Raw genomic sequence first — 13,618 nt, 5'->3', positions numbered from 1 at the left:
TCTGCGGTTGAGTAACTTACCGGTTTGTCCATAGGCAAAAATACAGGCATTGTAGCCAAGGAAGGCGTTATGAAGAAGACTTTCCCCAAGGCACTGAAACACCACCTCCTGACCTGGAGAGACACGCATGTTGTACTCGCTTTTGAGGCTTTTAAATATCAAGATATCAATCTTGACCGCATGTGCCGGGTAGGGCTGAACAATTTATTGTTTTCTGATGGAAATCACAATTTCTGACGACCCAATCATGTGATCAACAAATCTACGGGGTTTTTCCCGCCCCAAGCTCACTAATCAGAAGCGTCGTGCTACTCGTGGACATCAAAGCAAGCAAATCAATCAGCTGCGAGCCGTTTAATTCAAAGAAAAAAAAAAAGCGTGTTTTTGTATCACAGTCAACCGGGTCACCGGTTTCTCACTTAAAGCGTCAATCAACCCCAACATATTTTTTTCAAGAATATGTTCTATGCAGGCCCACTAGTTGGAACAAGGCAATACGATTAATACAAAATATGAGTTAAGCAGCAAAATGCACCCGTTTTTAGCCATCTCAGGGGGCGGCCATTTTGTCACTTCTGTCGACCGATAATGACATCACAGGTGTTCAAGGCTTAGTTAACGACTAATCACGGCCCACCAGTTTTCTGAAGCTGAGCCGTGATTGGTCGTTACCTGAGCCCTGAGCATCTGTGATGTCATCTTCAGTCGACAGAAGTGACAAAACGGCCGCCCCCTAAGATGGCAAAAAACGGGTGCATTTTGTTGCTTAACTCATATTCCACAAACACAATATTAATCTGAATGCTGTGTTTCAATTAGTAGGCCTGCATAGTACATATTATTAAAAAAAATATGTTTGGGTTGACTTCTGCTATAAATAACCATTCAGAAACACACTCATTATCAATTTTACACTGAGCTTTATATACCCTTACTGTGAACGTGAAATAATTCAAATAAAAAAAAAACATTTTTACCTACAGTGTTAACAGAGAATGACATAACTATGACAGCAAGCAGTATGTCAGTATGTCAGATGTCATTTTCTGTCATGTTTGTAAATGTTACCGCACACTAGGAAATATTACACTGAATTTTGATTTGAAAATAATTGCGATTTGAGTCGAAATCGCAATATCTGCCAGAAAAAAAAAAATCCCAATTCGATCTTTTCTTCAACTGGTTCAGCCCTAGCGCCGGCGTAATGTTTTTGGCAAACTGACCGGCAAATTTCTCTTTGTCCGATTCGTCCATGGACCAGAAGCAGTAGTCGTAGGCAAAAACCTGAAGAGCACACACAGGCAGATGCACGCGACTAAGTGGTTGCGATGGGGTGGATGTACAACACAAAGCTTATGTGGCGTTCCCAACAGGGAGCCAATTCCAAGTTTAAGGCCAGCGGTGACTCACGAGCAGCAAAAAAAAAAAAAAAAATGAGCTCACTGCTGTGCTGACACGGTCAGAAAGTTGGCATTACCTTGGACTGATTCCTGGCCATGTCGTGCAGGGGGTCAAAGTGCATGTGGGAAAAGAGAGGAAAGACATTTCATCGATTAGTGAGGGGTACTGTGGTTATTTACAGCAAAGAATCACAATCACGTGTCTTTTGAAGACGAGAGCCCGAAATAGCTTGCGACACCCGCCGCGCATTTCATTGACCTTTGTGTGCGCGCGCGTTTGTTGACTTCTTAACTGCTTCTCATGTGATACAACAACGTTTTATGTGCTATCTCCAGGGCAGTGTGGTAGCGTAGCAGTGGGGGGGGGGGGGGGGGGGGGGGGCTATTGGGGGATGGTACATGGGTTGGTATAGCTGGAGGTAACTTGTAGTTTTGAATCACATCGGGGAGGGGGGCTAAAGGGGGGGCTAAAGGGGTTAGTGGGTCGAGGTTATGATAAGAAGTGAAAGTGACATTTGAAAGGGGGAAGATGCTCTGAATATCATACATATATATATATATTACACATCCACACAGAGATGGATCCAAAAATATGTCTCCAAGTATAGTCATAATAGAATGTACTTGAACCACTTTGCACATGTGGATTGATTTGCTTTAGTAGGAGTGTTTGAAATGAACATCCCTCATGAGTGAAGTGAATGTTATGTAGCATGTCCGTGCGCAAACTTGCAGCCGTGTGCAATTTTCGGGAACTCATTAACAGCCATTGATACATTTACTTGTCTTTTCACAGTCCAGCCATTCAATCCCAGGAATGTATTTGTATTTTTTTTTTTTTTTTTTTCAACATTCTTCAAACGTTAGGTTTAAAGAGGGTCTGGAAATGTCTGGCAGTGAATGAGTTAGCGACAGCTGCCACTGGCTAGTGTCTAGGCTCGTTAGCATCTTTTTTTAATTGGTTCATGAGGCGTACATATTTAAAAAATGTTCTCGATTTAAAATAAGCCTTTGAAAATTCGTAAATGGATTATGTGCATAAAATGATGGGAATAATAATGTCAACAAGCAGCAAAAAGTCAGCCAGGTGAAGTCAGCCATTGTGGTTTTAAGGCCGCCATTTTGGGACAATTCCAGAAATTTGACGACCTCATACTGGGGAATTCGACCAAATGAGCCCCTATCAGACTGTATCAGATGGCCGATGTTAAATTGCAATATTGCTCGAGCGGAAAAGTCGGATGGTCATTTTGAGCGCTGGCCATGAAAAAGTGGCCCTGGGAGAGTTGTCGTAGATTTTACTTGGCAGACTTAGTTCTTCATGCGACTTGGGTATCAACCACACACACCCCAATCCGTATAAGCAGAAGAAAAAAAAAAAACAAACAAACGTCTGATCTTCTGAAAAACCTGACACCAAAACCCCAGATGGAAATTCCTCATCAACCACAAACATCGCTTTGTTGAGGAGTCAAAATGTCAACATAAAAGCATGTGAAAAATCATCTCTGCGTGCTTCTTAAACCACATCTCACTTGGAATGGGCAACAATGTCTGACTGCTGCCTTCAATTTCAAGCCAAGGTCTTATTCAGTTATGTCAATTTCAATGGACGTGCTTGACAAAAGTCAATCAAACCATCCCCCCTAAATCCTCTATTTTGCCCTGGACATGGTTGGCACCAGCACCAAATGTGCGGCAGATGGGCCCAGGGACCTGCTGACGGTGACGATTCAAATGAAAATTCAGTGCGAAAAGAGACATTTATGCATTTAAAAAAAAATAATAATAATCAGTTCAGTTTATTAGTGTACGGTGGAAACGAAAGGAATTGGCCTCACGGGTTTCATACTATTGGGGGAGGGTGAAAATAGCACTTTTTTTTTTTAAATCATCGTCACATATCGATGGCGTCGGGCGAAAATCTTGTTCCTCCAAAATGGTCACGTTTTCGGAGAGCTCCCAAAAATGCCAACTTTGCTCAACCATTAAGCATTAGATTGGGACAAAGAGAAAGCCTTTTTCAACACTTTGGATTGGTCAATGTGTAAAAAATAACAATGACAAATAGCAAAGATGTTTGAAAAGAAATATGAAATTCAGTGTGACTTATGAGGATTTGGCCCAGCGCCAGCGATATCGGCATGCATGAGACAATAAAACATTTTGAAAAAATATCATTTGAAAAAGAAAATTCTTGGATTTATGTTCAAATAAAATGTACATTTGCATTGATTTTCTGGCGGGTAAGTAGTTTGACTATTTCAGTTGGACGACAACGGTTTCCCCTCCTCTTTACATAAACTTAAGACAGAAAATGTTTGAGGTTTTCTCACGGCACAATAAAAAGCTTGGTTGATCGAGCTTCATGGAGCCACGATTCGCTGGTGAAATCGGTTCATAAAAGTTATGGGTTTTTGATGCTTTTTTCCTTTTTTTTGCTGCTAACACAGGGCCCTATATTCATGACCGTTTATTTACACCAAATATGTTGAAAAAGTTACTTTTTTTGTACAATAAATTAAAATTAGACAATGTCATAAAATGATAGAAACTGAGATTGTTCATCTTGATCTTTTATCATGGGTTGTTCTTTTATTATTATTATTATAACATTATTATTATTTTGGTCATAAAATATGGCGGTTACCTTCTCCTTACACGAATAAATATTTAGAAAGTTACCTAAAACATGCCCTGTATAAAGCTTTTACGACAGCACAACTAAGAGTTGGTCTGGTTTCACTGATCCATTGGGGAAAGGTTTCTAAAATATAAATCATGTGTGGATGATGATTTTTAGACACAAGGGCCTATTGTAAAACGTTACATAAAAAAAAAATATGTAAAAAATAAAAATCGGTGGTCCGGATAAATGTTTTATCAAACTGTTGATAAAAACACAGGTTGTTGACGTTGGGTTTTTTTGTTGTTTTTTTTAACACTATCGTGACAGCCTTTGAGAGCATGGCAGGGCTTTGACGTTTGCTGTGATGACAGCTGTCGCGGCAGCTTTGAAGTCGGCGGGTGAGGAGACTCGTCTTCGCCGCTGTACGTCTATTAACGAGGTAAAGCATCACCCGCGCCCCCAACGCCCGACGCCAAATGAGTAGCGAGAATTAGATGGGCCAGAAAGCCGTGGGCCTGCTCCTCCACTCTCATCACCGTCATTTAGAAAATATCTTAATGCATGGCTGCTTCCACCCCCCGCCCCCCTTTTGCCACCGTTCTTGCATTGTTCTTTCACCCCCCCCCCCCCCCCCCGGGGAATGTACCATCTACGGCTGCGTGGGGAGAAACGAGGAGTGGAGGCGTGAGACTGGAATGTTCAACTGAAGCAGAGTTGGCGCAGTCGTGACACCACACGTAATTAGGATGGCAGCTGCAGCCGCCATTTTTTCTGTCAACCTGGCAATTTTTGTACTCAGGAGGTGGTAGGCGAGTCGGAAAAAGAGATGGGCCACAACAATGCCGCACCTGATACTCACTACACTACTTTGACCAGGGATGAGAGTATTAGTATTTATTATATTATATTATGTCAGTACCTGATAAAAGGCATATTCCCATATAGACTTAAGCATCTTTTGCCTTCCGGAGACTGTACTAAAAGGTCTTGCGCCTCTCGAAGGCCAAGCATCATATTGCACGTGGGGCTGTACAAGTAATCGAAATTCAATTATTACACTCCACGATTACAAAATTGTCAAAAACGATTATTAATATGCACTTATATCCAAAGCACTGTTTGTTCACACAAGGAAATCATACTTGAATTTATTATTATTTGCACCTTTTTTTTTTTTTAATTTTATAATAACACATTTTAGAAATTTCGTTTGGTCCAAAAGGAATTCACAGTGTTTCAAAGAAATTTGTCTTCATATTTCCTTGTTTTGTACCCCAAAAAATAAATGATCGTTTAAATAATCGTGATTTCAGTTGTTACCAAAATAATCGTGATTCATATTTTTTTCTTTTTTTTTGCCTAAGCAACCCTAATTGCACGTTTTGAGTCATTTCAGAAGCGGATTACGTGCACACCTGTCCTACATACACTCACTGACTGCCCAGTGGCTGTATATGGGTGCCGACCGAACACTGACACTATATTATGTTAACTGGTGAAAAAAAGAATCAACGCCAGTGTACTTTTTCAGCAATAAATAAAAAACAAATAAAATAAATATTGTTTTTTAATTTTTTTAATTGCTATTATTTTAAAGTATTTGACTTGTTCACTAATTTCTTCTCTGGCTGCTCTTTTAAGTTACCGCAAAGTTGAGTTTTTGGTCGTTGAATAAATGCTAAGTTTTGAACTCAACAAATAATTGTGTGTTCAATAACAATCAAAAATAATCATGATTGCTCCCCCCCCCCCCCCCCCCCCACAATCGCCCAGTGCTACTTGTTAGGCAATGTCATCTGATAAATGGCCATCGTCAAAATAACTGCAAGACAACGGTTTAATTCTCTATCAGATGCTAGAAGAATTATCTGTCACTGATCCCAGGGGAAGAAACAAGCACAGAGCAAAGAAGGAATCCAATCAATTTAATGGCAAATCTGCACATCTCATTTTTACACGGCTTCTGTCAATGGGATTACACAAACCGGCCTTACATGACTTTAGTCCATTTATACCGGCCATCGTGATAGGCTCTAAGCCCAAAACAAAACAAATCGGTGCTAATGAGCTAATGCACTCACTGTAGGGCACTCGGCCAGTCACCGACCAGCAGTAAACAAGTTTGTTAGAAACTCCTTACGGAGCGGCGAGCGGCACTTGGTTTTTGCTTTGAGTCTTTCAAAACAACAATCGGGACAATCCCACTCGATGTAATTCAGTCGGATGGAAAGCTGTTTATTTGTGTCCAAACAGGGATAAGCCCACTCAAGTTAATCATTCCTGGTTCGACGGTAATAAGGATGAAGGTTACCGCAAAATTGACAATCAGAGCCAAAAGGACAGATCTGGCATTTAATTGCATCGACAGATAATAATTGTTGGAAGTGTTCACACACCGACGCCGCAATCGGATAATTAGATGATGATGATAGCGCCATCGTCAACAAAATTGCTTTTAACCCATTCGGTGCCAGACATTTTCAGACTGTTAAACTAACGTTTGGAATTTTAAAAAAATATATATATAAACAAGTTCCTGATATTGAATGGCTTGAACCGTGAAAAGACGAGTAAATTCGTCGATGGCAGTGAATGAGTTCAAATTCAATTCCAATATCCTTTCCATGAAACTATTGTGTTATCAGTGTATTCCCAAATGCGTGTCTACCAAGTAACAAGAGTTAGCTTAGCTTCTAGCTTCTATTTGACAGCATTTTAGACAAAAGGCATCTTGGCGGTGCAGCTGCACCTGCAGCATCACAACACGTTCCCTCCCACTTCCTGTCGGCGAGCAAACGCCGGGTAAAGCCTTTTCCTTCCTTTATGCAAATTTAGCCGAGGCACAAAAAAAAAAAAAAAAACGGAGAAGCATCTGCGCAGCGGGGCCAAGCACTCTCGTTGCTTCCTCGGCCTTTTGTCAGCCCCACAGGCGGCCGGAGAAACTACAGCCAAGCTCTTGTTCACGCCTCCATATAAAAGTCACCAGGGGAAAGTTTATGGTCGACAGATGCTCCCGTGAATGAGCCCGTGGACTTCCAACGTTGGAGTCACGGTCGCTGGAGTCGACCCGGAGTTAACCTAAGCAGCCCCCCCAACCCGCGTGTTGTTGCCTCAGAAACGGAAGACTTGAGAAAAAAGGGAGGAAGCCAACGCGGTGGGAGAAAGACAGGCTGAGCGGAGTCCATCTTTTTTTTTTTTTTTTTTTTTTTTTTACGCGCAATTGTCTGGCCTCTGTCTTTCTTCCAGGCCGAGGCCTCAAACTCGGCCTCATTCCCTTATTTTTATTTTTTTCCCCAGTCTGTTCCACCAGTCACGAGATCCTTTCTTCCGACACAGATGACTTGCTCCGAATGGAGAATATGTAGTCGCCAGTCGGGCTGTTGATTTAGCCATCTCATTAGGGACGGAGGGGTGATTAAACTTTGTCCCCGTCAAGAGTTTTTGCGGCTCAGACTGGCTGTTGTAAAAATATCTCTGCACTGGCAGTGGGCTGTCAAGTGCATACCGGGGCAACGGGTGGGCGATTATCCAAACACTGACGTTACAAAGAGGCAAAAATGGGTATCGTACACATTTCAGAGACCAGTGTTTCCCTCAACTTTGAGTCAAAGCACATATTTTACAATAGAAAAATGTCACTGTACACCACCAAACAAAAATGTCCCAAAAGATATGAATTAGAGATGGACCGATATGTTTTTTTCAGGGCCGATACCGATTATTAGGAGTCAAGGCGGCCGATAACCGATATTTGGAGCCGATATTAATTTTTCGTAAAAAAGAAAATCTTGGCATCAAAACCTAAAAAAAAAAAAAATTTTTTAATTCTTAACTTTGTTGAAACGTCTTCAAGCTATGTTTATTGAACAATTTTTCAGATTTGCATATTGTAGGTTTTTGGGGTATTATTATTTCCATAATTTTTTGACAATGTACATCTTTATCAAATTCTAACAAAAGGTTCAGGGAGCACCCAGTGTCGTCAGGATGCCTTAAAAAGTGAAATGAAAACACTTCAAAAAATTACTCCATATAGTTTTTGACAGTAAATGAAGTTCTCCAAAATTTCAAAATGACAGAAAATTTAACTTTCACATGTCTTTGTTTTGATTTCAACACAAGTTTTAAATTGATTTATTATCAGCCATCAGATTTTTTTAAAAAGGTTGATGGCGACATTCGTCAAAACGCACAATAACGGCAGCGATAATCGGCCCGCCTGATAATCCCTGGTTTTACCATGTACCTTCCCAATAAAAGCTGACTCGCTAAGCATCTCGATATATGGAGTACGATTCACGATATACGATTCAAGGACAGTTCGATGATGATTCGATTCGATACGGGACGGCTCAGTTCAAGAGCGTACGATGGAATGAGTTCTTTGTTGTCATTTTATACACCGTACATTAACTTGTCAGGATTGTAAGTAGCATTTCCTTCAAAAGATATATTTCTCCAATAAAAGACTCTTCGATACGCATGTCGATACGTTTGAAAGTGGAACGATTCAATTCAGTGTACTCAAATCCTTGCAATCAAATCCGATTTTCTGATTCAAATCGTTTTTTTTTGTGACACCCCTATTCGCTCGCGTGGACAAAACATAAAAAGCGAGCGGATGCTTGAAACGGACGAGGAAAACAAACCGAGCCCATTGCCGCTCGTTCCATTTTTCCCTGCCAACTGCTGCATGGTGACGACAAGGCTGCATTCCGCACAAAAGCTGACCGTGCCACAATAACACTTCCAAAAGCAACACGCAGGAGTAGACTGACGAATATTCCCACCAAGCAACAAACTGGACGTACCTGGAGTCGCCTTTGCCCAGGTTGGCCATCGCGGGATGGAGGACGGTCTGGTTCTTCACCATCTCCACCACACACTTGGTGTTTAATTCCTTTTCTGTGGACAGGACAGGACAGGACAGGACAGGACAGTCAGACAGTGCATATCGTTAATAAACAGAGTTGAAATCATCTATTCTCCTGTGACATCCTAACAATGATTGCAGTGTTACATGTCAAGCTCAGATCGGTTAATATAATCTAAGTTACTCGTTTTGAAAATTGAATCATACAGTATGTCATCTTTTAGCGAATTGTGATAATCGGACCTTGGCTGACTTTGATGGCGAGGTGGGAAAAAATGCTAACACACACAATAAGCGCGGAACATCCTTTTGGGAAATGGAAGGGCGGAGTCTGCAACGTGACCTTTTACCTTGCTTGTAAGTTGGGTTTTGAAGTTAATCAATACAGCAGGGCACACAGTCGGCACGACCCTGAAGTGTTTGTTTAATATCGAAAACCGGGACGGTCATCGGCAACTCAGCAGAAGGAGTAGTCGGGTCCTAATGTTGTGTCCATTCTTCTTTGCGCTTCTGACGGGGACAACTGACTTTTGAAGCGCTCGTATACAAATAATTACGTCACCCACTTGCCCACCCATCAATGCACAAAGTCGTAAAATATGTCTGAAAAAGTGTCGGGTGGTTTTACTAACATAACCTGGACAATGACTGAAATTTGCGAAATGCATAATATGCAATATTTAAAGCCCAATCCTGATTCTCCAAAGTGTTGCTATGTAGGCTAGTTGATAAGAAACAGAGGTGGGAGTCTTTTCCCGCCCCTTCAGCGCACCTTCCTCTGGAATTCGCTGCAGACTCAAATGTTTGATTCATCCTGCTCTGCTTTTAAATAGACAATCGCCTCACTCGATTACAATTTCCCTGTTCCCAAGCATGCACGAACAAGCTCGGATGGTGATGACTTTTTTTTTTTTTTTAAAGTGTGTGCAACTGTAGTTTTTAAGTGATCAGCCTTTCTACTTTAAAGGAGGGGCGGGGGTGGGGAATAATTAGTTTACAACGATCAAACAAACGGTGGGCAATCAATTATGAAAACTTTTTACTGAGAGGAAATTCGATGCAGTGGCATGAGAATACGTTGTTGCTACCGCACCCAAAACAAACAACAAAAAAAAAACACAAAATTGAGTCAACTTTGTCCACCTCTTTCCTGATGTCTTTTATACAGTACAATTGAACAGGTACGAAAAATGGTTGCTTTTACAAGCAATGGAAAATTACGGTCAAAAAAGGTGAGTGCTATATTTCTGCTAATTTTATAGCCGAGTAGTTTTATTGTATTATTATTGGCCGTTCCTATGGCCGTCAGAAAGTGAGAACAAGCTGGTACCAGGCGCCTTTTTTAATGCACTTTATACATTTGTGCATTTCTGCGCCGTCAATGTGACATACATGGACACAATTTCTTTAATCCGATCAGAGTTCGGATTCAAATTGTGATGGGATGCACTGTTTTCATGGACACTAAAAATATTGATTCGATGAGGACTTGCGTGTTTCATCCATTTTCGATCAGAACGAATTATTTTGAGATGCGCAGATGGACCAAATATAACGGAAGTAGTAGTAGAAGAAGAAGTCGTCGCAGCAACTTTCGTGTCACAAAACATCTCTCGATCCAGCTCCATTTTGAACGTTAGCATTATTACGCATATTTTTCTCGTTTGCGCTATTACGTCGTTAAAACGTCCTAATGGAGCTACAATGTATCCAGTTCAGTCTTGCGCCCGCCATTTCTTTTGTTCGCTCTGCTTCTTAGCTTCCGGGAATAACAAAAACGCGTACACTTGACATTGCAGACACGCACGGTAAAGACGGTTTGTTCAGAAATTTCAGAATAAGTGTTTTCATGCGGGCCGATCGGATTATCAATCGACATACACCGCCCCTCTCATTGGGAATAAAATCTTGTTCGGAATGGGCTTGTTCGGGTCAGAATATTCCGAACGGGGGGGTGTACATGATGCATTTTTATTCTGATCAAGCTTTTAATACGAATAAATGCGTCCACGTAAACGTATCTTTATATGTCATGTTTTTTTTAATAAAGGGAGAGAAATTCAAATTTTTTTTTTCAAATTACAATTCATCGATTAATCGACTGAAAATGCAACAGATTCAGGCTCGTCTTGGTTGGTAACCGTACCGAACTGGAGGCAACTATAATGTAAACAATTTGGTTTGGAACCGCTTCAGAGGAATTCATTTCGGTTTGTGTTCCGTACCGGGTGCTAGAGTGAAATCACCGTAAAATGTAAACAGAACGGGCTTCCACTTTCCATTGGCCGGTTCTCTCCTGCATCGCCGTGACTACAAGGGCGCTCGGGTCAGAAACATGGGAAGCCGATTGGCCATCGCTCTGATCTTCGAAGGCCACGGCCATGGGAACACGGAGGCTCTTACGCAACATTAGCAAATATTCTCTCCAACTCACTCCCTTCCTGCCTTTGTCCCGTTTTGCCCGCCACAACACTGCCGTTCCTCAACCTGGACTGAACAAGCGGGTACTTTGCATGTGGAAATTATTGAGCTGTGTAACCGGTGACCAAGTGACCATTAGCGATAATTCACATAATTCATCAAATTACAGTGACACTTCTAAAAGTGTGTCCGTCCCAAAAATTAAGTTGAAACAAAACATCTCTAGAAATTTGTGAGTCCATAATCAAACACAACTTGGAAGTTTTGGAAATGCATCATTAAATAAATGCTTAAACAGGTCATCCCTGATTAAAAATTGCGGTTGACCAGTGTTATTAATCAAAGATTAGACATGTTATATGGCCTGACCGAGAAGGACTTTTTGAGGCCAACGCCAATATTTGGCAGAAAGCATGTAGTGGACAAATGCTACAAGGACACAATTCTGAAAGATTACAACACCGAGCAGCATTCACTGTTTCATGAGAAAGTAAGAACGTCAGAGTTTCATTGGCAAAACTCTGGCCAGTTATTATAGCCGAGCCGGCTTCACCAACATATCCCTTGACACACACACACACACACACACACATACACACACGCACAGCTTCAAATAAAATCTATCCATGTTGGAAATGTAACATGGTCAAAAATTGGAATAGCAAGGGTTTAAAATGGAAACCTTAAAACCTAGCTCGTCCGGTGAATAACATTTTTATGACTGAGCAAATGAATTCACTTTACATGATTTCCAAGGAAAAGTTTTTTTTTTTTTTTTTTTTAATGACCAGAGTCTCAGAATGGACTGTCTTCAAATTGGGATGTTAAACCACAACCTTCATTTTTGACACCCCCCCCCTCCCCTTTTTTTTTTTTTTTTTTTAAAGAACACGCTAGTGTTTTGACATTAGCACAGCAGCTCCGTTCAGTCAGAAGCGTTCCGGTGTGGAAACGTGGCATCTGCTGCTGCTTCCAAAGTCAATTGGACTGCCTTCAGCTGCACTGTCAACTACGGGCTTCATAAGCCGCTTAGTCTCCTGCCACATGCAATTCTTCTTGGTCAGGTTTACAGCTATCACTAATAACTTGTAATTATCTTTTAAACAGCAAGTACGCTTTTGGGCGCAAAGATTCAGAACGAAATGAATATGCGCCACGAGTCACGAGAGCACTAATGAAACATTTGTCACTGGAAAAAAATTTTAAAAAGTCAATGCGTGGACTGTTTGGACTTCGCTATGAACACATTTCATAACCGGGAGAATAAAAAAAAATTGCCATTGAAATGGTGAGTGGACACTGGACAATAAGCTTTTCTTCTTTTCACTATTTAAAAGGGAACATACCCTAATTTCCAGACTATTGAGCTCATCTGAATATAAGCCACACCCACTTTTTTTAATATGCTCCATCCACTACAAACAGTAAAATAATTTTAAAAAAGCAATTTTTTTTTTTCTAGTCCATCTGGGGGGCGCTAGCAAATGGCCAGGGCCACAGACCAGTGTTTGGGACCACCAGCTTAAAGAGTTCTAAAACTGCAACTAGCATGTCAATGGCGCTTTCCCTTGTATGTTAGCATTAAGCTAGCAGGGCCTTTCTTTGGGCAGTTGTTTTGGTTGCTTAGATACTTGTAATTCTATTAGCATTCCGTTTAGTTTGACAGTAAACTTCAACGAGTAGTGAGAAGCAGCCTGAAGCCTCCTTATTCTGAAGAATTGCTCGCTATTTGCCAAAGCGCTACTCGTGACGTGACTGCCACCATGGCACAGTGGTAGCGTGGTTTTCTGCCAAACCAGAGGTTGTGGGTTCGAGTGCGCTTTGAGTGTTTGTAGATGGACAAGCGCGATACAAGTGAAAGTCCCTTGTCCAACGACCATTACCGCAGAGTGCTTGTGTCTCACGTTTGCGAGTCAAAGCATAAAAAAAAAAAAAAAAAAAAATTATCTGACTGTTGGCTCGAACATTGAAAAACTCTTAACTCGAGGTACCACTGTAGTTCACCAAGAGCCCCCCCCCCCCCCCCCCCGTAATCGGCAATTTCCTCCCCACCTGGAACTGGTGTGGCCAGCGCGTGTGAAGCGAGCTGTCACCTCTCTTCCCTCGTGACCGGTTCCCCTCGCAGCTTGATTTAAGAACAGCGACTGCGCGAGATGCACTGCAGGAATGTCTAGACGCATTGACTCAATCGCTCGCTCAGGCCCCGGCTGACAATGATGCCTCCCTCCTTGACTTTACGCGACGCCCGCCTTGGCAGCTGGCCAGTCACGACAGCGTGAATCGGACGATGTGATT

General features: G+C 41.6%; 1 protein-coding gene across 5 annotated transcripts in view; it reads right to left on the bottom strand.

Annotated features, from left to right (window-relative positions):
• Positions 1 to 13,618, bottom strand: part of kif13ba (kinesin family member 13Ba) — a 40,924-nt gene that overhangs the window by 23,994 nt on the left and 3,312 nt on the right. For all 5 annotated transcript variants that reach the window (XM_086025175.1, XM_086025178.1, XM_086025179.1 and 2 more), the window contains exons 2-5: positions 8,841 to 8,934; positions 1,478 to 1,490; positions 1,224 to 1,284; positions 21 to 113 (exon numbers count right to left, since the gene is read on the bottom strand). In XM_086025175.1, coding sequence (XP_085881301.1) covers positions 21 to 113; positions 1,224 to 1,284; positions 1,478 to 1,490; positions 8,841 to 8,934 — 261 coding nt within the window. The remainder of the gene's footprint in view (positions 1 to 20; positions 114 to 1,223; positions 1,285 to 1,477; positions 1,491 to 8,840; positions 8,935 to 13,618) is intronic.

Source organism: Filicampus tigris, chromosome 3, assembly GCF_054856515.1.
Source record: "Filicampus tigris isolate MCC_2025a chromosome 3, RoL_Ftig_1.0, whole genome shotgun sequence".
Lineage (NCBI taxonomy): Eukaryota > Metazoa > Chordata > Actinopteri > Syngnathiformes > Syngnathidae > Filicampus > Filicampus tigris.
This window is presented reverse-complemented; position numbering and strand designations above follow the sequence as displayed.